Below are 24698 nucleotides of genomic sequence, written 5' to 3'. Positions count from 1 at the left end.
ACACAGTCAGCTTAGGAAACTAACAGGAAGAATTACTGCAAGATACCCAAGTGGGGAGATAGCCACTTTAACGAGAGCAGCTATTCTTGATCCTTATTAAATATAAAATCTCATTGGGTTTCTCAATGTATTTTCTGTATTTCTTTATTGCTCCATTGCCCACAGTCACTTGATCACAGACTACACAGCTGAGTTATGGAATAGCCACAACAGAATTACTGCAACCATTAAATTGTAGAATTTTACTAACATGGAAAAGGTGTTCACGACCTAATAAAACACCCCCGAGCACCTGTATGTGTAAAAATTTTCTGAAAGAGAGAAGTAGAAATTTAAGGGAAAGGAGGGGGGTAGGTAGCAGACTGAGAACCAGTGTCTGGCTTAGGGATAAGAGATCCACTGAAGGGTAACATAACCTGCAATACCGCATGCATCACACCTTTCTGGTATCTATTTTCTAAATCCAATGATTCTAGCCTTTTTCACTCTTGCTGAAAACTTACTTTGCATAGGGACTGTTTCGATAAAATCCTCTATGGAATGAAGTACTTTAAAGTAATGAAGCTGCTGGGTAAACCATTTTTTTTTTGGTGTCAGCTTAGCAACTACCCTCTTAGGTTGTGAAAACGGAATGAAAAGCCCTTCTCAATAGGTTTACAGAATTCCAGGATGGGGTGGCTATTCATGGTAACATGGGTGTGCAGAGTTCCTGTAGCCTATCTTCCTCAGTACTTTATAAGCAAGATAATCGCACAGGTATCCAAAGAATGGCAAGAGCAAACTTAATCTCACTAACATTGATTTCAGACAAAGTTTTGGCTAACCCTGGTAAGGAAAGCCTCAAAAAGATTTTCAGGGTCCCTGGAAGATCCTGACCTTGTATTAGGTAATAAAAGTTAGGAAGTTTATTTCACAGGTCATCCAATCCAAACTGGAATTGTATACTGCAACACGCCGAAGTTATTTTCACAGTTCTGGAGGCAAATCTTAAATGTAACAAAATTTTGGCATACAATTCTAGGGTAGTAATCATGCCCATCATTGAATTATGCTCCAGTCTTCTGGCATGGCTTAAGAATTTGTCCACAAACTATAATGAAAAGACTTATGTAGTTGTGTGATACTTCTAAGTATTAAAATGAGTAGAAATTTATTTTTAAAAAATCAAAAAGACAAAATAATCCACAAATAAAGGCTATAAACCGAGTAGAATTTGTTTCAGGATTCCAGTAACAATGTATAAAAATCATTTTCTATTTTATTTACAAGTAGGTCAGTAGTGATTATTTGTGGTCAAGTACACAAACAACTAAATCTAAAACCAGTTAAATCTCCACTTTGCTGTAACTTAACACTCATTTAAAGAAAAAGCTAAACTTGGTATTGAACATGAATCCTGTGTTCCAGTCCAAGAGCACACTTAAAAAAAAAAAATCACTACAAGAAAGAGCACAGATGGGGGGTAGGGAAACATGGTAAAAGAGCACTCTTCATTTAAGGTAAATTGCTAATGATTGTATGAAAAACACCAGAGAGAATACATTCAAGTTAATGGAAACAAGTCTTTATTAAGTAACTTTTAATATCAGAAAAATAAAACTCTTATAATTCTCTTTACAGCAAATATATAATATCAGTGCTTTGGCCATCTTAAGTTAAAGGCCCTTTATCATAAAATATATGGTTTTAAACTTTACTCAAATTGAATTTATAATCCCTATGACTTCCCTACATATACATAACAAAAGAGTGTAGTAAAATTAGCAAATACTAAACTATATTGATAATTTATCATTCTTAGTTTGTGGTTTTTAGAAACAGTACACGCACCTAATATATGTCGATTCCTTGGCTTATTAGTTGCAGTGTACAATGCAACAAAATACAAAATACATGCTTGGTGAACATTCGTTCATATCTACAAGACGGCAGCTAGAGATTAGGTTTCAATACTGACATATTTAACTATCCTACAAGCAATTAGCATTACATCATAATATGCCATCAAGGCAACTTTTTTTATACTGAAAAAATCAAAATAAAAACCGTTATCTGTAAACTTTTATACGAAATGTAACTCTTCAAGTGGAAATAAAAAATAAAATTTGTCTATTTACTATTGAATACACATAGGATTTCAATTTTTGTTATACTGAGAAAAAAAGCTCTTTTGTGTTGGGAAAATAACGTTTCAAAAAAATAATTAGTAGAAAAACCCACTAGTATAATGTTTTGTCCTTTCAATGCCAGCAGAGATTTGAGAACATACTGAGGATGAAGTTATGGACATCCACAGGTGAAATGTACAAGTATATTTTAAAGAAATCTTTCCTTATGATTGGAAATAGTTTTGAAATGAAGTAAACTGATTGGAGGTTGTCACAGCTGCTTTCGTGAGTTATGCCCAGGGCATTATTATCTCCCTCCCTCTCCCCTACATTACTAAAAAATAAAAATATATTTATAATGTGCAAGACAATATGGATTGAACATAAATGTTTCACATTTTGATCTATAGTCTAAAATTAATTAATAGCTTGATCAGACTAATGAATGGAATGTTCGCATCCTCAATTATCAGCCAATGTAGGTGCATCCCAAAGCCTTTCCTGAAATGGGAAAACCCGACGGTAATTTCCACATTCGCCAAGGCAATGGGTAGGAATTCACAATCAAAACCACTGCATTCCTGATCCACTGATCATACCAGCCTTGAGCACTCTGGGCGAGATGAAGGTCAATGTAGCAGTTTTGTCCCAAATTATAACCAGTGATCTAGTAAACTGCCATCAGCCCTATTATTACCAGTAAGTAATCACAATGCATTAAAAAGTTACTTGCAATCCTGCAGAATTAGGCATAAGTTGTTGTAAAATAAAAAACAAACCTGTTTTGTCAAAACTGGCAGTGTAAAGAAGGCAGCACTGGAAGTGTCTGAGTCATCTGTAATGCCAAGTACCCTCCATAAACTCTTAATGTGATTAGGCTTTGGGACCCATTGTCTGGAATCTCAGACTTATACACTTTTCTCATAGGTCATACAACCTATGATCTTCACTCAGTCAAGATGAATTTCAGCTTAAGCAATTCTCACACAAGCTTTGTCTCTGGGTCTACAGAATAGTATTAATAATTCAAACCAAACTAATAGACAAGAGACCACTTAGGTTTAGTGTTACCATAGCAGCCTTTTATAAGTTTACTAACAACTTTAGCCTAATCCCAATAAAGCCTGATAACAGTCATAAGAATTCATTAGGAAGTTTACTGGGGGTACCTTTATACCCATGCCTTTACGAGTCCATATAGAGATATAGTATTTATGTATATATATATAGTTAAGAGTGAATTTGGATTGCCTGAGTAACAGCTGTCTGGCAAACTGGACATGATGGCGTTCTCTTTTCACAGATCTTGTTGGCACATTCCATGCAGAAGAGGTTGTGGCCACATGGAACTAGGGCAGCAATAACTTCATTCTCAAAGCAAATCACACAGTCGTGCTTTCTTCTTGATTCTGGAGGTGAGCTTGAGGTGGAACCACCGTTGGAAGAGGAGTAACTATTGGTACCATTAGAAAAAGCAGGGATGTATATTGGAAGGCCAACATGGTTGCCTGTACTAGGTGGGTCGCTCCTAACCCTCCGAGCAAGTGGGTGTTCTATGCTCTCAGGAAATGTAGGAGACAGACGAGGAGTAGATGGCTGACTTCCTCTACGCTGAGTCTTCATGTTACCAGAAGGATCACTCCCAAAGCCAGAGAGTGGGTTAACTGGTTCGAACGGAGTCCAGATAGTTTGAGCAGATGTTGGTAAAGAGTCAAAGGCAGGAGAGTCAACTGCAAGATCTTCTGAGCCTACAGATGGTAGTGTATCTCCAAACCAGAAGTTTCCTGTGCTAAATGGGCTTGTTGGACTAAAGTCAGCCAGCCTATTGCTTCCAAAGTAGGAATCTGTAGAACCACTTCCTAGAGAACTGGAACTATCATTTCGATAATTGGATATCATTCTTGCGCGGCTAGGAGGAACTGGATTGGAGGAGAGCCATGCAGAGCCAAGAGTGCCACCTTCAAAGCTTACATCGGTACCATTGTAATGGAAGTCATTCTCTTCGTTGAGCTCTATATAGTTTCCTGTACGCATGGCAATATGCATTTCTATTTCTTCCCTGGCTCGATCAACATTTTCGGGCATCCCTGTCACTTCAAAAACAGGCTCCTTATCTCTGCTCGGAGTTACTATGTACGTGTGGGTCTGCTGCTGAATTCTTTTAATCGTTGCTCCTTTGGGTCCAACCACTAATCCCACCACACGATAGGGGACCCTGACTTGGACAGTGGTTTGACCAGGCAGATTAGGGCTACAAGACAAACCTCCCAGGGCAGGACCATTTTTGTTTCGAGATGCACGAATCATGGAGAAGTGCTCTGCAGCTGAGAGGATTTCTCTTTTGGCCATGGCAACATCTTCTTTCCGTCCAGTGACAACAAAAATGGGCTCTTCACCACGAACAGGTGTCTTGATATACGTGTTTGTCTTGGCTCTCAGTGCTTTAATTTTACAACCTGTTAGGAAGAAAACATTTCAGAAGTATCAGTATCTACTTCAAAAATTTTTATAAAGGTAAGTCACAAAAAGCTCTTTTCAAATTAAATGTCTGCTGATGAACAAATTTTATTTTTTAAAAAGTTTATTAGAGTTTGTTCTTTACCATAAAAACTTATCACTAAATGATGAAGCTTTCCTATTCCACTAATGCTGCGAGATCTGGATGTGTACTTGTCTAGTGGTCTTTCATTTGGGAAGAGATGGAACCTCTGCTGGGAGGTCATAACTCAGAAGTTAGGTTTATTATTTTCTTCTTGTTACTAGATGCTGCATAAAGTAGGTTATAAAGGTAAGCTAGACCATGAGGGGTTTTGATTTTTTTTAGAACACTAATAATTTACTATAAGGGTGCTGGCGGCAAAGAAACACATTAATATGCAGGTGAGGTATTTAATATTTATTGTCTCATTTAATCTGTATAATAACTGTAAGAACTGGACTATTACACTCATTTTACTGATAATGAAACTAAACTGAAGCTCAGAAAAACTGTGTGACTTGTTAAAAGTTCATATAGCTACAGTTAAGCTCAAAATGACTTCAAAATCTATGGTCTTTTTGTTAGTCCAAGAGCCTCAGTTTTTACACAACTATATTGATAAAGGTCTTTAACTGACTTCCACTTGTCTTAACGTTAAATTATTCCTTTATAAAACTGAATTGATGACAATAAGCTAAATATTCATGGCTAGCAGGTCATCAATTCTGCTCCCACAGTTAAGTTCTAGGGTCATCAAGAGTAAGCTGTATTTATTCCCATCTTGTTTACATTAACTATACCCATGCTAGTAACTAAATTACCTAAATTAACTGATTACACAAAGTAGTGAAATATGAATATAAAAAGACATTGTGTTTCTATGGAAATTAAATTAAATATCTTGCAAAATTTTAATAAAGATGAGTACCTTAGGGGGAGAAAAGCTGCTGCTGAATGGTGAATGAATGCTATATGGGTGAGATAATTATAAAAGTCTAGTATAAAAAAATAATATGGAATGATTCTGTGCCCATTGTAAAGTTCTTGGTCTATTCAAAAGAAACAGATACTGGGGATTATATGGGTGCTGAATGTGGTTTTACTGAAGAACTGCTACTGTGATTGGCAGATCCAAACTCAAATGAAAGGCCTTGTCTGAATGGGGACCTAACTATGGGGGAACTCAAAGCCTGAGACAAGGAGACACTCTCCAGGAAGAGTGCATGTAACAGAAATGAAAAATAAACAGGGAAAAGAAAAAAAAAGCAAAGGGAGAAGGAAAGTGAATTGAATACAGTCAAGTGTAAAAATATGGGAAACTATATATATGCTTTAAAAAAAGCTATGTTAAGTTAGGTAAAAGGAAAAAAATACAGAAGTAGAAATATGGTAGAACTACTGTAAGGTAGAAGAAATATAACGTAGGAGAAATACGGTAGAAGAAGAAATATTAAGATAGGAGAAATACCGTAGAAGAACTATAAGGTAGGAGAAATATGGTAGAAGAAGAAATAGAAGGTAGAATACAGTAGAAGAAATATAGGCTAATAGAGAGATGTTATAATAAAGAAAGGAAATGGAAGTAAGAAGTGGAAGATTTTTCTCCTTGGTAGCTGAGCTGGGATGTGGGACTCATCCCTTACAACCAGTCATACAGGAGTATGAGAGGCAGTAACAAGATGCTGTGGGCAGTGGAGCCACTGAACCATCAGCCCCACCTTAAAAGTAAAGTTCAGTCCAGAGATTCTGATTCAGTGTCAGATGAGGAGGGTCAGGAGGACGCTCCAGCCCATCAAGTACTGGGAACCTCACATTTGGTGTTACCTCCACAGGCCAAGAGACTTCCTACTCTTGCAAAGAGTCCCCTACAGGCTGCCTTGCAGGTGGCTCATAGTCAAAGAGGTTTTACCTTGTGCTTGAGAGAATGGACCCTAATAGCCCTGGCATACAACAGAGGTTTCAAGACAACTCCTTAGATTGGGGAACGGGCTTCATCAGGAGCATTTAAGAAATAAAAAAGGGGAGACGTGGGGAGCTGATTATGAGAAGCCTAAGAGAACTTGACATAAGCACAGTTGTGCTCAGTGATCTACGGGCTGCGTTTGGCATGACCCCAGCCACAGAAGAGAGTGAGAGGCAAACCGCAACACAGCTGCTTTTCCAAAGTTGTTTATGTTCAGAGAAGTAGGCATACAGGCTTCTCTTGTTACAATGTCATGCCCTTCTCCTATAAATGTTGCTCCACCTCCTTGTTTACCACTGGATATAAAAGACTTGCTGAAGGAGAACACAAGGTTTTTTTTGGTGGGGGATTGATTGGTTGGCAGCTTACAACGGGACTGCTGCTACTGCTGAGTTATGCTAGAGATTAGAGGAAACATGGGACAGTGCAAGTCTGAGGACCAAGACTTTAAAAGGGAATATGGGACAGTGCAAGTCTGAGGGCCAAGACTTTAAGAGAGATTAAAGAAAACATGGGACAGAGCAAGGCTAAGGAAAGAGACTTTAAAAAATAGAAAAGAAGCAAGGTTTTAAAGAAAGACTTCAGAAGCAAGGTTTTAAAGAAAGACTTTAGAAGTAAGGTTTTAAAGAACAGAGAAAAGAAGCAAAGTAAAAGAGGAGTTATTAGAGAAAAGAAGCAATGAGGCTGTCACGCATCTCAATCCAAGTGCCCAGCTTTTTGCATGTCTGTCTTCTATTGTTTGTCCTTTCTGCATTTCCAGTCACTCCCCAGTTAGGTTGGTAGAACACAGCTCGAGAAAGCCCTCTACTCATATCCAAATCCTGTATCTAAGTTAAAATAAAACATTCAAGACATACATAGTTAACTTGCTATTTTTCTCAACTTTAACCAACTCTGAATAATCACAGAAAACCAGGGCCAACTGTGCAGATTAGGAGTCTTTGAACTATAACCTGGATTTTCAAATTCACAACTAAGGGAAACAAAACAAAACAAACTCTGGGGTAACACTTTTCAAAGATGTTAGCATGAAGTTTGCCAGAATTCATTTCTTGCTCACTTGCTTCCATAACTACAATCTTCTTCCCTTTGCCTCATTACCCCAAGCTCTATTTGTTTGAACCTTGTTAATACTTCATGCTTTGGTTGACATGCCTCATTCTCTATGAAACTTCCTCAAGACTATCTGGTATGTCTGATCTCCACATTTCAAAGGATTGGGTAGCTGAATATTCTATATTCCATGGGATGCCCAGACAACATTTGTTGAAAGTAAAATTACTGTTTTTCTACACAAAAAACACTGGGCCTTTCTTAAGCCCATTACTTTGAACCTAAGGTTTTTTCTTCTTTCTGTATCCCAACCCCCTAGTTTTGAAGACTTTCATATTCTGGCCCCATTTATGTAAGGGGGCTGATTATGCTAATTTCAATTATAGCATATTCAAAACAACTTTATTCAACCTACCTACTATTGAACTTGTGGGTCTTAACTGCAAATGAAGATCCTGTTCCTCTTTCCCACAAATTGTGGAACTTACAAAGAAATGGTTGCCTTTTCAAGCTGGATCCTAAGTACATTATCATGAAAACACAAGAGTAAGATTCTCTGAAAACAGAAGTAAAATGCCTGGAAGCATCACTGAGTGTGACATCAAAATGATGCCTCTCTTCTTCAAAAGCTTTCCTAGGTATCTCATTTTTCCTTCATTTTATTACACTTTCAAAAAAAATCTCACTGCTGGCTGCAGAGTTAAAAAAAGGGGTACTTAAGAGTTAGTCACTAGGTAAAGAAGAAATAAATATATTAAGGCTAGAGATGTTAAAACTTAAGGCCATATTCCTTTCAGAAGACTATGAATGATAAAGAGTCAAAAGCCAAATTCCAAGAAAAGCATCTGTTTGTACAGTAAGGGATAAGGGAAGGTTAGATCCGGGTCTATCAAGAAATTACTACAAGCCAAATTTATACTACAGTAAATCATGAAAACTATTATGGAGTACTGTTCTAAGTTTATATTGACAATGAACTAGATGAACATTAAATGGGTGCTGTAACTTTTGAGTACAAGATGTTTTATTTGCTTTTGCTCCGCAGGAGAAAATGAACAGGCAAATCTCAGCAACAAATCTTTTGTATCTGCTTATCATTTACAGAGGCAAAACTTCCTCATTCAGTACAGTAGGTGTTGCTTGGGGGCTAAGAACTGAGATCCTGTTCCATCAGCCAATATATGACTGATGGAGAGATGTAAAAATCTGAATTGGCATGTGAACGCATAACTGGTCATACTCTACACTAGGGGAGTTATCATTCAGTTACATGAATTCATTCATATTCTGGGCTACAACTTGACAAAAAGGTGGCTGTCTGCTGTAATCACATTCCTATCAGGCAGCCCAATCATCCTGAAGAAAAACACTAGGCAATTTCTACTAAAGACAAAGGGAGAATTAGCCTAAGAGTCTAAATTTGGCCCCTTTCAGCCTTCTCTCATATCAACCATTGCTGGTATCAACCAACAGAATACTGAAATAAGAAACCTCTCTAATACTTCTGAGACTATAAGAAACTATTACTTATATCATGAAATATTGTTTAATACTTCATAGGTGTATTATTAACTAAGGAAATATGCTTATAGGTACCTAAGAGATTGCCTATGTTTAGTACTAATAAATAGGTGTTTAAAACATGACTTATGAGAAAGACAGGGGTAGTATTTTGAGCATGAATCATTTGATATAGGGGAGAGAGACAGGCCTATCCTATCCAAAAGCGTCACAGGTTAAGGTTTTGCAGATCTGGGGAAAGAGGAATATAATAAAACCAACCTTCTTTAAGCAGTGCCAGTAAGAATAGAAGAAATACTTCTATCTCCACCAATTTTATATGACAGTTTAACACATACTACAGGCAACCTCATCAATCATAACACTGTTTCTATAGGATATATATATAGTCTAAGTTCTAAATAATTAACATATATGTCTAGAATCATACACATTCTAAAACTGGGTAGAGTTTTAAAAAGGTGACATCAACAAATGAAGAAGTAAAAAGCTTCTTTTATAATTTTGTGGGTGGGAAGGTGAAGAGCTTTTTGGAGTATTTTATTGTTTTTACATTTACTTTACATGTGCGTATGCTATTTGGGCCACTCCCCCTCTCCCCCTGCTTTGGGAAAAGCATTTTAGATTGAATTTCTGTTTGAAAATTGAAATAGATTTAAAAAAAAAATGGAGGAATTTGTAATCCCAAAGTGACACAAAACTCAGAAGCCATGGAAGTACCAATAAACTTAAAAAAAAAAACCAACAACAAAAAACTGCTGCATGGCAAAAATTACCAAAAACAAAGTTTAGAGAATTAGAATATTTATAACCCATCTCTCAAATGTCCAATTTCTCTCTTTGAACATACACACAGTCCTCCATGACTGTACCCCTCCCCCACAAATCAAAACACTAAAAATCTGAGACAAACAGGTGAAAGAAATAGCTCACCGAAAAGTAACCATACAAATGGCTCTGAAGATGGAAGTTCTCATTTTTGCAGGAACTGAAGTTACCATTTCTCATCTATAGAACTGTCATATACATGCTGAGCTGGTGGTACACACCTATAATCCCAGCACTTGAGAGGCCGAGGCACTAGGATTGAGAGTTCAAGGTGAGCCTGGGCTACATATTGAGACCCTGTTTCAAAAAAACAAAGATTACCAAATACCGAAAACCTTTTAACACTGCTAGTGGGGAAAAGGACCTCCTCTCTGGAGGGCAGTTTGCAGTTATCTATCAAAATTATCTTGTATCCCTATAATCCTACCAGTGATCCTGAAGAAATACTGCCATAGGTATAAAATGCCCCCAGGATTATATTTCTTATTGTTTGGATTAGCATAAGGCTAGATCAAAGGTTTAGAAGTCAAGAACTGAAGTACCACTAATAAACTTCATAGCTATAGTTTTATAAATTTAGAAATAAATTTCCCAAATAAAAATCTCCAACTTATCTTGCTAATGTAGGGGGACCTACATGTAGTTTCCTTCTCTACATCACTGTTGCTGAGGCTATATGTTTCACCTTAAAACCCTTTAGTTGTAGCCAGAATTCTGGTCTTCTCCCTCCCCAGTACAGCAGAGGATCCTGCTGTTTCTCAGGGTAAAGAGAGCTTCTTCCAGCCTTAGCAATTGAGAGAGAGAGGCCCTCTGATGCTACGACAAGAGTTGAAAAGAAAAGGAATGGAACTGATTTGCCTTCAGGGTTTTTGAAAACCATCAGATGCAACAACGTTGTGTGTTTCAATCAGCATTGAAAAATAAAATGTGTTCCGAATGCTTTGGTGAAGTTATGTGTATACTGGGTTGCAATATAAACTAGTCTTTTCGCTGTGGGTCACCATTACTAAAGTTTAAAATCTCTAGACTAGATCACTTTAAGATTACTTTCTAGTTCCACGAAACATGAAATAATGTACTCACAACAAAAGAACTGGTGTAATCAAGTGGAAGGAATTGGACAGACTGAGAGCACCTGGGTTGAAGATCTGACACTGAAGATGAAAACATCTATATGGTTGAAAATGCTAATACTATAGTTCTGCCTCTATGGTCATCTAAAGTAGCTTTTGGAGGCCAGAGAGTCTAGATATGTTTATGACACTGAATTTTAACAAACCATTTTTTCCCCAGCCATCAGAAACATAACTTGGACACCTAGAGCAAGATTTTACAAGTTGTTTGTTTTTGCTTTTATTAAATTTTCGTTTAGGTGGTGGCAAAAAGACAATGTGACCTATCTATACCACTTGTTCCCACTTTCCATCAGAAAAAGCATTATGCGATGAAGAACTGAATTAATATTTAGGTCCCTAGTAATTTAGTCTATAATTAACTAAGAAAAGAAAAGTCCAAGGAATGATTAAGTCCTTAAAAAAGCCATAGTCTCTGCATTTGTAGCTAGTACAATAGGCAGAATTTTTTTTTTTTCTTTTGGGACAGGGTCTCACTATGTGAGGCTGGTCTCAGACTTTCAATCCTCCTGTCTCTGTCTCTTGAGTGCTAGGATTCCAGGAGTGTACCACCACACACAGCTGGTAAGCAGTATTCTAAGATTACTATTCTTTCCCTGACCCCCAGACTCCTGGTCCTAGTATACACACACTCTTAGTTAATCAAACACAAATCTAGGTGCTCCTGGGAAAGCATTTTTATAGATGCAATTATGATCCAAATCAGTTCACCTGAAAATATAGAGATTATACATATGGGTGGGCCTGACCTAATAATGAGCCCTTTAAAAGTTTTTCCAGCTTGTGTCAGAGAAGTCAGAGGTGAGTTCTAGCTATTCTGGAAGAAAGCAAACAATTTGTGCCTGTGGAGACTAGGAACTGGGAACTAGAAAGAAAACAGAGGACTCCATTCTCCAATCCCAAGGAAATGAATTCTGCCAACCACCAGTGAGCCTGGGTAAGGACATAAGCCCCAGATGAGGACTGCAGTCCTGGTTAACAGCTTGATTTCAGCCCAGAGAGACCCTGAACAGAGAATCCAGGCACCATGTCTGGACTTCTGACCTACAGAAACTGAGATAATAAATGTGTTGTTTTAAGCCATTAATTAATGGAACTGTTATATAGCAATAAAAAACTACTAGAGTTCTTAAGCTTTTAAGGATTCCACACCTGCCACTCCAAGAGAACAAATAACATGCCTGTCTATTCTTATTCAATACTTCACTAGGCATTCTAGAGGACTTTTCATCAGAATTAAGCAGTAGGTTTCAACATCTAATACTCTATTAATAAGATGTTATATAGTAAATAAAGAATTATCATTCAATTATAGCCCAGAAATCTTTTCCTGTCCTTTAATTTACTTATTACCTGCTTTAGTTTTTTAATGCAGTGATAACAAGCTGCCACTAATAGTGGCTTCAATGACACAAATTTATTACTATAACATATATTTATAAGGTTATATGTACTTATAACAGTTTTGTAGATCAGCAGTCTGACATGGATTTCAACAGGGCTAAAATCAAGTTGTTGGCAAGGCAATCAACTTCTTTTTTGGAAGCACTAGGATAAGATCTATTTCCCTGCACATTTAGGCAGCTGGCAGAATTCAGTTGTGGTTGTAGGACTGTTTCCTTGCTGTCAGCTGGACATTCCCAGCTTTTAGAGGACACCTACATTACTTGGGTTGTGACTCCTTTCCTTCATCTTCAGAGCAAGTAGTGGTGGTCAAGTCCTCATGCTTCAAAAACCCTCCTCAGATGTCAAATCCAGCTGGGAAAGGCTGTCTGCTTTTAAGAACTCACATGATTACCTTGGGCCTACCAGATGATCCAGTCCTCATCCACACAGGGAAGACAGTACCCTTAACCACATCTGCATGAACACTTGCAAAGTCCCTTTGTCAAGTGAAGCAACATGCTCAGTTTTTTAATGCAGGGGACAGTTTGGTTTGGACATTTTGGATGGGTAGAATTATTCTATCACATTACTGTTCTCCTTTCTTCCATTTGTTCCTCCTTTCTTGCAAGTACTCAGCTTTTGAAAGAAAGAAAGTATTGGTTCATGGGAATTTTAAACCCCAATTCAGGAACAGCAAGTAACCCAAGGCAGAGTATAGACACAGATATAATTGGGCAAAGGTTTTGAGAATTATGTAAGATAAAAAGAGAGTTAAGAATCAAACTGGAAGAAAAAAATACTATAAGCCAGGTGTCGATCTAAGATATAATTTTGCTGCAATGAAAACAAGCGTATAAATCGGTGGGAGCATACAAAAGCAGATGACTTTACTCAAAGTAAATGAAAGAAGGTCAAAGGTCTCTGGACTGAGGCTTGAAAAAAGTGTTTTTGCCAGGTGGGAAGGAGTGAAGGGATTACAAGTGCAAAAGCAGGGAATCAAGAGTACAGGATGGCACAATGAGGAGACTAAGTTGGTTCAGTATTGTGAAAGCTTCGAATGACTGGAGGGTGGAATAGGGATGGAGTTGGACAAGAAGACATAAGTCTGCAGTGTCAGACAAGGGAGTTATCTACAAAGAATTTTAGGGAGAGGAGTAACATGACCAGTTGTGCACAGTAGACTGATGGGAACATAAAAGATACACACAGAGTCTGAAGCAGGAGACTAAGTTATCTGAAAGGCCATCAAAATAATCAGCAGAAAAACAAGACAGTATTTAAGAGGCTATGTATGTATAACACCTAATACATTATCTATCTATCTACTGACTGAAGAAAACTCAAACCATTACAAACATCAAAACTGTGCTGAGTGTGCGTTTTCACTTTTGGTAGTCCTTTGGGCAAAAGCTTTCTTCAAAATTTCCCCCCAGAAGTTTTGTTTTGAGAAATGATTTCCTACTGGGAAATCATTACATATATTACATATATTCTTTACAGTGAATATATATATAATATGTATTAAAACAGCTCTTTTTACTTTCAAGAAAAACAGGACAAGAGGCAGGCATGGTGGGGATGCTTGTTATTAAATTCCTTTTCCTTTGCACATTACATGGCCAGAAACTACCATCTCTCAGACTCCATCTCCTAAACATGTCTTGTTCTTTTTCCATCTTTGTTCATGTACTTCCTTAAATAACCTGGAAAGCCTTCCTAGCATACCCCTCCTCCTCAATTAACAAACATGGCCACTTTAAAAAGTGGAAACTGTGTGTAAATTCAAGAATACAAGCAGGAATAACTCATTATCATAGCTACCGTATTATGAAGCCTTTAAGGTCCAGTTCAAAAGAAACAGTACAAGAGACCAAAAAAACCGATTATCTTCTGGACTTGGTTCTAATTAACCACTTAGTAACCTGATGTTTTCAGGTTAGGCCACTCAGCCTTTAGATTTACAATGCTTACCTTTTTGGATCTCTTCCAGAAAATGCATAGTTTATACCTTCCTTTTTGTGAAGTCTAAAAAGCAGGTGGGACAATCAGATACTACTATATTTCACACTAATCTATCTAATCTAATCCCTTCCTCAATGAAGGGTTGGTGAAGATTGAGAACACAAGACTTTTGGATGGACCATCATGAGCCAGTCTAATGAACCAAAAACAGGTCATTAAACCTTCACCTCTCCTTCATACATGGGGAACTATGATTAAAGACACTTCTCTCATTTAGTTGTTACAAAGATTAAAAGCAAAACTATGTTAGAAATGCTTACTGGGGTGGAGGTATAGCTCAGTGATAGAGCACATGCTTACCACACCTGAGGGTTCATTCCAGCACCATGATAGCTGTCATTCAGTTTTTAGAATTATTTTCCACTCCTCTATACCTCTCCACTAAGTATTTCACGAGTAAATTCTGCTAATATCTGGGAGACTGGATTTAGCTTTGAAATAGTAAAAATTTATAAAGCACTTTTCAGTTTTCTAAAAGCTCTCTCCTAGATACATTTTCATTTAATCATCATAATAGTGTACTTTAGGAAGAGGAGGGAGCTTAATTGAATTGCTCAAGATCTCCCAGCTGTTAAGCCAGAGCTCAAACCTAAGTTAATTTCACACTTCTTTCACTACTCAACATTTTTTTCCCAAAAGCAATTATTTCACATATTTTATGATATATTATAATTAACAAGGGGGGGGTCATATTACTTAATGATTTTATAAGATGTCTTTTCACTTCTGGAATAGTTGAGACTACTCAAAAGCTCTTTTCACTTTACACCAGCTGGGACTGGTGGCACCACACCTCTAATCCCAGCACTAGGGAGTTTGAGGTAGGAGGATTGTGAGTTAGTTGGAGGTCAGCCTGGGCTATACAGCAACACCCTGTCATAAAATAACAAACAAGTAAGGACTCAGTTTCGGCATTTTATCTTCTAAGCCTGATAAATATCAGCTAAATTCCAGTAAAAGAATGTTTCTTATGCATACAATTTAACTTGACATTTTACATAATAATTCAGTTTATGAAAATGCAATGTATTTTGGTCAAGTGTGGTGGTATCTGCCTAATTCCAGCATGCAGGAGGCTGAGGATGGAAGATATGCAGTTTGAGACCAGCAGGGACTATACAGCAAGATCTTGCCTTAAATGAACAAAAACAAAAACAATGCAATGTATCCCTAAATGCACAATATAGATTTAATAATAGCCTTCCTTTCTAGGGTTTGTGTCTTTCTTGTAGTTATTTCAAAGCCAAAATTCTGAGTCTATGTTAAGACTACTCTATTCATCTCACTTTAGAGATCACTATATAACAAACAGCATTTCATCCAGTTCCATTTGTGATTTTAGTTTTTATTATGAATATTCATGAAGACATTTGATGTCTTCAATTAAGCAGCATCTACTACACTTCAAGTAAAAGCTCCAAACAACCTCAAGGGATTCACTGGCTCCTTAAACAAAGGACTGGGAAGATGACCCCATTACTACAGTATGGCAAATAATGAGATTAATAAATTTCCAATCCAGTAATTCAGCCCAATTAAATAAACATTTATTTTATTTCAGGTACTTTAACTTATATTGAATGGAAAGATGATTGAGATTCATTTCTGCTCTTACTACCTTATATCAACTTTAAGTATAAAGATTTGGAGTTTGTACATGTTCATGTATGGATACTAATGAATCATTCTTATGTTGTTGATGGTATTCAAATTATCTGTATCTTTGCTGAGATTTTTGTCTTCTTGTACTGTAGTGTAAGCCCTTGGATAAGTTGCTTATACTTTTGTAGATCAAATGAGCCGATACATGAAATTCTGCACAGTGCCTCACATACTTAAATGGTTATTTTTAAAAGTCAATTGAAATTGTTTTAAGAAGGGGGGAGGAAGATGAGAAAGAATGTTGGAAGGGATGACTCTACCTAAGGTATTCTGCAAGCACTGTAAATGTTACAATGAAACTACCTTTGTACAACTAATATATGTTAATAAAATTTTTTAAAAAGTCAAAGGAACTGATTTTTTAATAAAGTTAAAACATTTAAAGAATGTACTTCCTAAAGATAAAATATTAGGTGAAAAACATGTTAAGATATTATAAACTCTAAGAAATGGAAGTCAATTTAACTGGTAATTTGAGATCTGGTTTACTTCTATATGGTATTAGGGGCTCTCTTTCGACAAAACTCAGAATATATAGAAGAGCCCTGAGAAATCTTCTGGTTTATCATTCTACACATGAAGAAAACTAAAGTTTGAACTGCCCAAAGTTTTAAAATAGTGATTCTTAAAATCACCCTTCTCTGGGCTAGTGGAGTGGCACAAGTAGCAGAGCACCTGCCTTGCAAGCGTGAGGCTCTGAGTTCAACCAACAGTATAGCCAAAAAAACCCTAAACCAAACCAAAAAAAAAAAAACCAAAAAAAAATCCCCCAAATCACCCTTCTCCCAACCCATCTTATTTTTCTAGTTGATTTTTAGAAGCAGAGGATAAATCCTTCCTTGTAGGAGGTATTTAAAAAAAAATACAGCTTAACCTAAATCTAGTATTCCCATTCTACTTAATTACATTAGACAAGAGGATAGAAAATATTTAATGAAAGGTTCACTTTTCATTATTAAAGGTGAAACAACCAGTAAGCTAGAGATGAAAGATGGAATGATTTTCCTAACTAGGGAGCTTTAAATTATGTTCATGCCCCTTAGAGAATGCTAACAGAAATCTTAGAATTACCAGGTTGGGGATATAGTTCAGCACTTGCCTAGAATGCATGAAATGCTGGGTTTGATTCCCAGCACTGTATTCCCTATACTATCTCCCCAAAAGAAAGAAAATTATTTCAAAGACTTAAAAATCAGATTCAATCTTTGCAAATCTTTACATAGTAACTAATGGTATCATGGGAAAAAAATTACAAGTAAACCCAAGAATTATGGCATATAAGCCACTTGCGAAGCCTTAAGAATGCAGTTTAATATTATCATCAAACTGGGTATGGTTGTGTACATCTATAATCACAACACTCTGGAGGCTGAGGCAGGAGGATCCAAGTTGGAGGCCAGTCTGGGCTACACAGTGAGATGTTGTCACAAACAAGCAAACAAACACCATTTTAGAGTTACCTGAAAAAAATGAGTGGGGTTTTCATGTGCTCTCTCTCTGTGGGGACGTGGTTGTAATGTGCTTTCTAGGCCATGTGAAGTTAGGTGTGGCCAGATGACTTACTTTGATTAATGTAATATGAGCAGATATGATAAGTATTACTTCCGTGTCTAACATTTAAAGACCAGTGTGTGCTACGCAATGGTCTCTTATCCTCTGGCACAAGGGAGACCAAACTGAGTAAAGCCCCTGTAAAGAAGGAACAAACCTTCCTTGCTTAACACTGAGATGCTGGGGGTCTTTGTTAGCACAGCAAATGTACCATGTATCTAAACATGTACTCACTCAATCATCAATTGGTTCTAAAGTTTGGTTATGTAACAATATGTGAGAAGTTCTGTGAAAGCTGACAAAAGGTGAACAGAATTAAATAGAATGGCTCCAAACTAATTTCAAATTTACTTTAACAAAAGTAAAATGTGTTTATCACCTACAGTTTCATAGTCTATTTGTGTATCATTCAGAGTCATTGAAGGTAGAAATGATTATGTCCAGCTAAAAAAGAGGAATCACTGAAGCCTAGGGAGTTTAAGTGATTTTTTTTTCAAGAGCACAAAGTAAATTACTGGCAAAGAGTAATGAGAATTGAGAATTCAGTAATGTTTAAAGATTGCTGGCTCTTTCCAGTATACCACAGCTTAACATAGACTGTTACAGACACTTCTGTACAATTTACAATATGTATTTTTACATTAAAACATAAAATCTAAAACATTTTTGCCTTCAGTTTAAGGAATTAAACTTCCCATAAATTCTCACACAAATATCAAAAGTATTCAAAACCAAATCAGTATATTAAGAATTATTATCTGAGAATGAATGCTACCTTTCTTGAACTTAAGATACTGAGAAGAGCTTCCTAGAATTCCAACTCATAAACATTGTCGGAAATTTTTCTGGGTAGGAATCTCGAACAGAATAACAGTTCTCAAATATGTAGTTTCCTGAATCATTTTTAGATTGCTGATAACCAGGGGGTAAGAAAATACATCCTTGAATCACTTCTTTATTTCCCTTTTTAGAACAGTGAATCAGAATAGCTCATTAATTAAGTAAAACAGGAAGAAAAGGCTCTAGATTCCTTACCCATTTGTAAAACAATTATAGTAAACAAACCCTCCCCAAGGATCCCAGAGTTAGTAATACCATTTTATACTATCATATACTAAATTTAAATTTTAATGCCTACAAAGTTATAGCATCTAATTTTTAAAAGTAACATGTGCACAAATTAGCTTTCTGAATTATAAAATGGCAGTGGACTTTTAGTTAGACAATTTAGAACTGTATTAAAATGATAACTGTGCCTTCTGCATAGTAAAGACACCAAAATCTTACTAAGTAAACTAATTTGGATAGTGATTATTTTAAATTATGCACACTAGAAATACAGTATCCCAACTCAGATGATCAGGCAGAACTTAATCCAAAATACTATTCCTCTTCTAAAGGAGAACACTAGAATACTGAGACACCAATGTAGAGTGCAAAGAACTTTTATTGCTGATGTCAAACAAATTCAAACTCCTTTACTAAATTCAAGCTCCATTACTTGAGCAAGTTATCTTTCTGAACCTGTTTCTACATTTGCAAAATGTATGTAAACTGGTAAAATGACAATCACAACCATTGTCCCCCAAGAAAAAAAGATAGCATGCTGAAACTGTTTCTTTTCACAAAATGTGTATTTATCCTTCTTTTTTGAAACAGGGTCTTAACCATGTAGCCCAGGCTGGCCTTTTCTGTTTCTCCTGATAAAACACACATACACTTTTATTTCCATCACATTTGTAAGAATCTGAAGGGTGGTTTCACTATAAGCAACTGAGAAAAACTGGCATAAGAATACATTGAAGGCAAACTTGAAACAATGAAAGTATTAATGTTAAAAAAAAAAAAAAGCAGACAATATATACTAATACTATCAGTGGAAACAAGGTACCTCCACAAATAAAAAACATCCCAAATGGTCAAGCTCAGTGACAGTCAAAGTAGAGTGTAAGAAAATCCACTGGAATGCATAAACAAAAAACAAGCAAAACCTGTTATCTTCATTTTACCACATTTGTTTAAATTTTTGTACGTCTATAATGTGTAACACATTAGAATACATATTATTCACACATAAATGACCAGATACTGGGAGTACGAGCTTACATTGTTTTTGACAGTGTACAATCATGAAAATGTAGGGATGACTTCTCTCCACCGGAAGGCTAAGGAACACTCATATGCAATCAATTAAAATCATGGATGAAAACAGTTGAAGATGTACATTTATCTTAAACAGTAATACAGGGGCTGGAGGTGTGGTCCAAGCAGTAAAGCACCTGCCTTGTAAGCGGGAAGCCCTGTGACGTCCTGAGTTTAAACTCTAGCTCTGCCAAAAAAAACCAAACAAAGACAAAACAAAACTCCCTAAAAACTATGGGCTGCCAAGTCTTATAACAACTCAATTTATAACTTTCAATATTCACGTACAGTGTAGTTAAGAATGGGTCTAGGTGCTACCTTAATTTACTTTTTTTAGTCTTTCTGGATTTCAATGACTACAAATTGCAAAAAAACCCACTTAATTAAATTAAACCTGTCAACCATTGTTAATGTGCCTTGCAGGTACAATCCTTAAAAATAAAGATGTTTCTAAATTTATAAACTTAGGTCTTAAAATCTGTTGTCAGACTTATTTTTGATGTTCATATTTTAAAATTTCTGATTAGTACACCTTTTTATTTCCCAACTTTATTTTTGGTATTGTTGGTTTCACAATAGATGCAAAACTTTAAGAAACACCAACAGGTCCAATTTAACATGTACAGAGATCATGTGCTAATGGGGAGTAAAATACAAGGTCAAACGTTCTGCCAACTTTCATCACTATCAGAACCAGTGGTTGAAAACAAGGCACAGTGGTGCTCACATGTAAGCCCAGCACCCTAGAGGCTGATGCAGGAGGTAGGAGGATCATGAGTTTCAGGCCAGTCTGGGCTACACAGTGAGACCCTGTCTCAAAAACAAATAGCAGTGGTCTGTATTTTTGAAAGACATTGGAACCAGAAACCATCTACAAAAGTTGCTAGTCTACATGACTCAGAATTCCATTTGTCCTACTCTGCTTCAGAGCTGAAGTCATAAATGTCTCCATCTGTGACATAATTATTTCCAAAACCAATTAAGATATGCCAAACTGAAAATTATGACTTCAAGTAATGAATAAGATGGCAGAAATGGCTAATTCTCAAGGATGAAAATTTAACTCCTCCAAAGCAAACTAGAAAATGAACTGATTTGTCCTGTTTAACTCACTTAGGACAGGTAACTCTCCCAGGAGGAAATTATCACACTGTAAAAGGATGTGAACATTAAAAGTCACTTAGTTCTCCACTGGAGTGAGCAAATACTTTACAGGTTTTATTACCAGGGTGCTGGGGTGTGGAGGTGGCAAACAGATCAAATGATCCACTAGTTGAATGGCTCAAAACAGGAAAAGGGCAAGACTTTCTGCTCTTAGATAAGATGGAGGAAGATGACATACTTTAATAGTACTGTCAACTCTAGGAAAATATTAAGTGTAAAAAGAACAGTCAACAACTTGTCTCCATGTTCTAAGACATAGATTCCCATTTCCTTATTAACCAATAAGCACAGCCCTAAGAAGAAAAACTAAGACTTAACCTCATTTGTCATCATGTTATAGATGGTCCAAAATAAAAACTTGGAATTCAGTTTAAGTATTAGATTTGTATGAAGAGAACACTTCACACAGTTAATGACAATTATATAGTGTTTTAAAGGACAGAATAACTAAGGACAAAAGTTTGGGTTAAATTAAATCTACATAATATATTGCCCTGTCTTGTGAAACTGGTATGCAAATATTCTTTTCCTTTGTTATCCTAGACTGTCACCATAAGCACACTGAAGCAACTTGTGCAGAGAAGTGTCATCCCAGGATGGCATTCAAGTTTCCATATTCTGGCCTCAATCATTACCTTCCCAGTCCTTTTCCATCACTCCCCTTAAGTGGATCCTAAAACTTAACATAACTTGCTTATCACACCTATCAGACCTTTCAGGGTATTCTTCAACACTGTCCTCACCATGTTCCTCAGTCTTTCTTCAATCTCCATTTGTTAAACTCCTACCCATTCCAAGGGTGAGTGTTCTCATGTGTGTGACTTCTGTACAGTTAGCATCATCATCTTCACCTTAGTTCAGTTCCATTCTACTGTTTATTAGACTGTCAGCTTTTAACAAAAGGCAGAAAGTTTGTTCTGAATCAACCTCACATTCCTAACTCAATTACCATAAACTCAATACCTGGTAAAGTACAAGCTTGATACATAGCAATCTCTTAATGTTCTTAAATGAATGGCCAAGTCATTCTGCATGTATAAATTGAAATGTTAGACTTTTATCCCATGTAGATGAAACAGTTCTCTCCTGCAGTATTGTCCTAAATAGTGCCAAAACCAGACAGACAAGGCATGTGAAACTGATAAATCAAGTAGTCTGAGATAAGCCCTTTGTCCAGATTTCAGATGGTTTTTTCAATCAAAATCCTAGAGGTAAGAAATAAGCTAACTCTCACACGTGAAACCACCGTTTCGACAATCCTCTTATTTGTGTGTACTTTAGACCACTTGGGAAGGATGAGCTCATTTAAGCAGCAGCGCCATCATCTTTCTCTATGTGACCCCAACAGTGCTCTCAAGCTGACAGTAAAGAGGCATGCATCAACCAGGCTAAACCGTATTATAAGGCGGCCGCAGGTAACGTTTACCCTTTTTGTAAAGGGGGGAAACTATATGAAAGAACATAGACCCTCTCCAAAAAATGTCGGATACAGAGGTACTCTGGGCATCCCCTTCCCCCACCTTCACAAATCTACTCCTGGAATCTGAGACATAGGTCCTTTGTCTGAACAACGTGGGAGGAGTCTGTCTGCAGTGGCTGGTGCGCTGGCAAGTAAAGAGAATTTACTGAAAACTGCACAAGCGCATAAAGTTCCTTAGTTACTCTGCGGTCCAGTTTTTACCACCGTGCACGCTAAAGTGTTCTAAACGACAGCGTGTCTTTTCGAGAAAAATGTACCCATCGAGAGCCAACTCAGAAAGAGCAAGAGTTGGGGCGCTCTTCAAAAGCTGTTGGTGAAGAGCGAGGGTGAGATGGTGCTGCGACCACCTGACCATCTCCTCCCTCTGCAGTAAACTCTTTCCACATGCTTCCATTTCTGTTCACTGCTCATTGAGCCAGCAGTCCTAAGGGAAGCTGAGCGCCGTGCAAACTTGCAGTGTCGATGCTTTCGGTCCACAACGCCGACCCCGCAACTCCCGTGACTCTCAAGGGGGTCTGATGCCACGCCAGCCCGGTGTCCCACGAATACACACCGGGCTGGTGGCCCGAGACACTTAACACTTTTTGCCAGGCTAAACGGCGTGGGTTTTCGCAAGGGGACCCACCTCCTTGTCTCGCAGACCCTTTCTGGGGGGACTCGCTGGGTTCACTTTTTCCAACCCCAGGTCCTTCCTTTGGTCGCCCACCCACGCCCAGGGCCGTGCCCAGATGGACTTCCCCGCCTAGTCCCCGCACTCACCCTGGCGGCCGACGATCTCGGCGACATGCTCGGAGCTGGGCACCGGGACGCACTCGGTGGTGTTGACGCTCTTTCTCCGGAGCAGCGCCGCCTGCTCCCCGTTCAGGGCGGCCGCCGCCGCCGCCCCGCCGCCGCCGCCGGGGCCGTAGGCGTGGGACAGCATCGCCGCCATCATGCCCTGGGCATCGTCCCCTCCGTACAGCACTCCCGCCGCCGCGGCCGCCGCCTCCCGAACGTCGAAGCCGGCGGCGGGCAGCAGCACTGACCCCAGGGGCCCGCCCGGGATCGGCTGGGTCTGCGAGGCGGTGGCCGCGGGCGGCGACAGCAGCAGTAACGACGGCCGGTCCTCCTCCTCCTCCTCTGCCTCCTCCAGCTCCTCCTCCTCCAGCAGGTCTCCATCCAGCTCCGCTTCCTCCCCCTCCTCCTCGTCCTCTTCCAGCTCCAACTCCGCGGCTTCCGAGGCCGCGGGCTGGCCAGGCGGAGCCCGCTCCTCCGGCGACAGCCTCGCCGCCCGCCGGGCCTGGCCCTGCGCCGCCGCCGTCCCCGCCGCCGCCGCGGCCCTGAGCGCCGGGGCGCCGGGCTCCGCCGGGCTGGGGTCGTCGAGGCCTAGCGCGGCTAGGCGCTCCCTCAGCAGCAGCCCGTCCCCTTCGAGCTCCGGACCGCCCGCGGGCGGCGGCGGCAGCGGCGGCGGCGGCGGCGGCGGGGGCGGCTGCGGCAGGGGAGCCGGGGCCGCCGCCAGGGCCAGGGCCGCGGAGCTGCCGCTCGGCATAGCGGCGGCGCGCTGTCAATGGCGGCGGCGGCCGGGTCAGGCGCGGCGGGCGGCGAGCCCCATGGCGGACAGGGCCCGGGCCCTGCTCAGCGCACAAACACCTTTCCTCTGGGGAGGCGGCGGGGCCCGCGACCCGGGCTGAGGAGCGCCAGGGCCGCCCGGAGAGCGGAGAGGGCGGGGTGGAGGGGCAGGGGAAGGAGGCAGAGGTAGGTAACTAGGTGGGTGGGTGGGGACGGCAGCGGGGCGGGCTGGTGGAGGTGGCAGCGGCTCCCCTCTCAGGGTTTCTTTTGTTTCATGGCCTTAACCAGCCCCCGGCGCGCGCGGCGGCGGCTACGCCCCACGCCGCTCTCCGAATGAAGCCGGCGCGCTCTGATTGGCTGCTTTTAATCTCCGGGAGCCCGCCCTCTCCTCCAGCAGCCTTCTCACTCCGTTCCCTAGCCCCACCCCCCCTCCCGCTTCTCGGGCCCCGCCCCGCCCCTCCCCAGAGCTCTCTGATTGGGTGACTGGGACGAACCAACTCCCAAAGCCGGCTCCTTCCGTCCTCTCCCCTCCCCCCCGCCCCTCCCTCCCTTTTCCTTGCTGACTCACGAAGAGATGGACTGTGATTGTTTGCTTTACATGTCACTCTTTATGACATACCCTGATGGGGGCGGGAAATGAGGCGGGACGAAGACCACA

The 24698-nt window shown here is 39.4% G+C and overlaps 1 protein-coding gene across 1 annotated transcript; it reads right to left on the bottom strand.

Moving 5' to 3' along the window:
- Positions 1-1542: 1542 nt before the first annotated feature.
- Mex3c (mex-3 RNA binding family member C) lies at positions 1543-24020 on the bottom strand. The gene is made up of 2 exons (XM_020186083.2): positions 23252-24020; positions 1543-4564 (listed from the first exon to the last, which is right to left on the bottom strand). The coding sequence occupies exons 1-2, from the start codon at positions 24018-24020 to the stop codon at positions 3339-3341; spliced, it is 1995 nt and encodes a 664-aa protein (XP_020041672.1). The 3' UTR covers positions 1543-3338.
- Positions 24021-24698: the final 678 nt, after the last annotated feature.

This window comes from Castor canadensis, chromosome 4, assembly GCF_047511655.1.
Source record: "Castor canadensis chromosome 4, mCasCan1.hap1v2, whole genome shotgun sequence".
Taxonomy (NCBI): Eukaryota; Metazoa; Chordata; class Mammalia; order Rodentia; family Castoridae; genus Castor; species Castor canadensis.
Note: the sequence above shows the minus strand (reverse complement) of the source record. Positions and strands in the feature narration are given on the sequence as shown.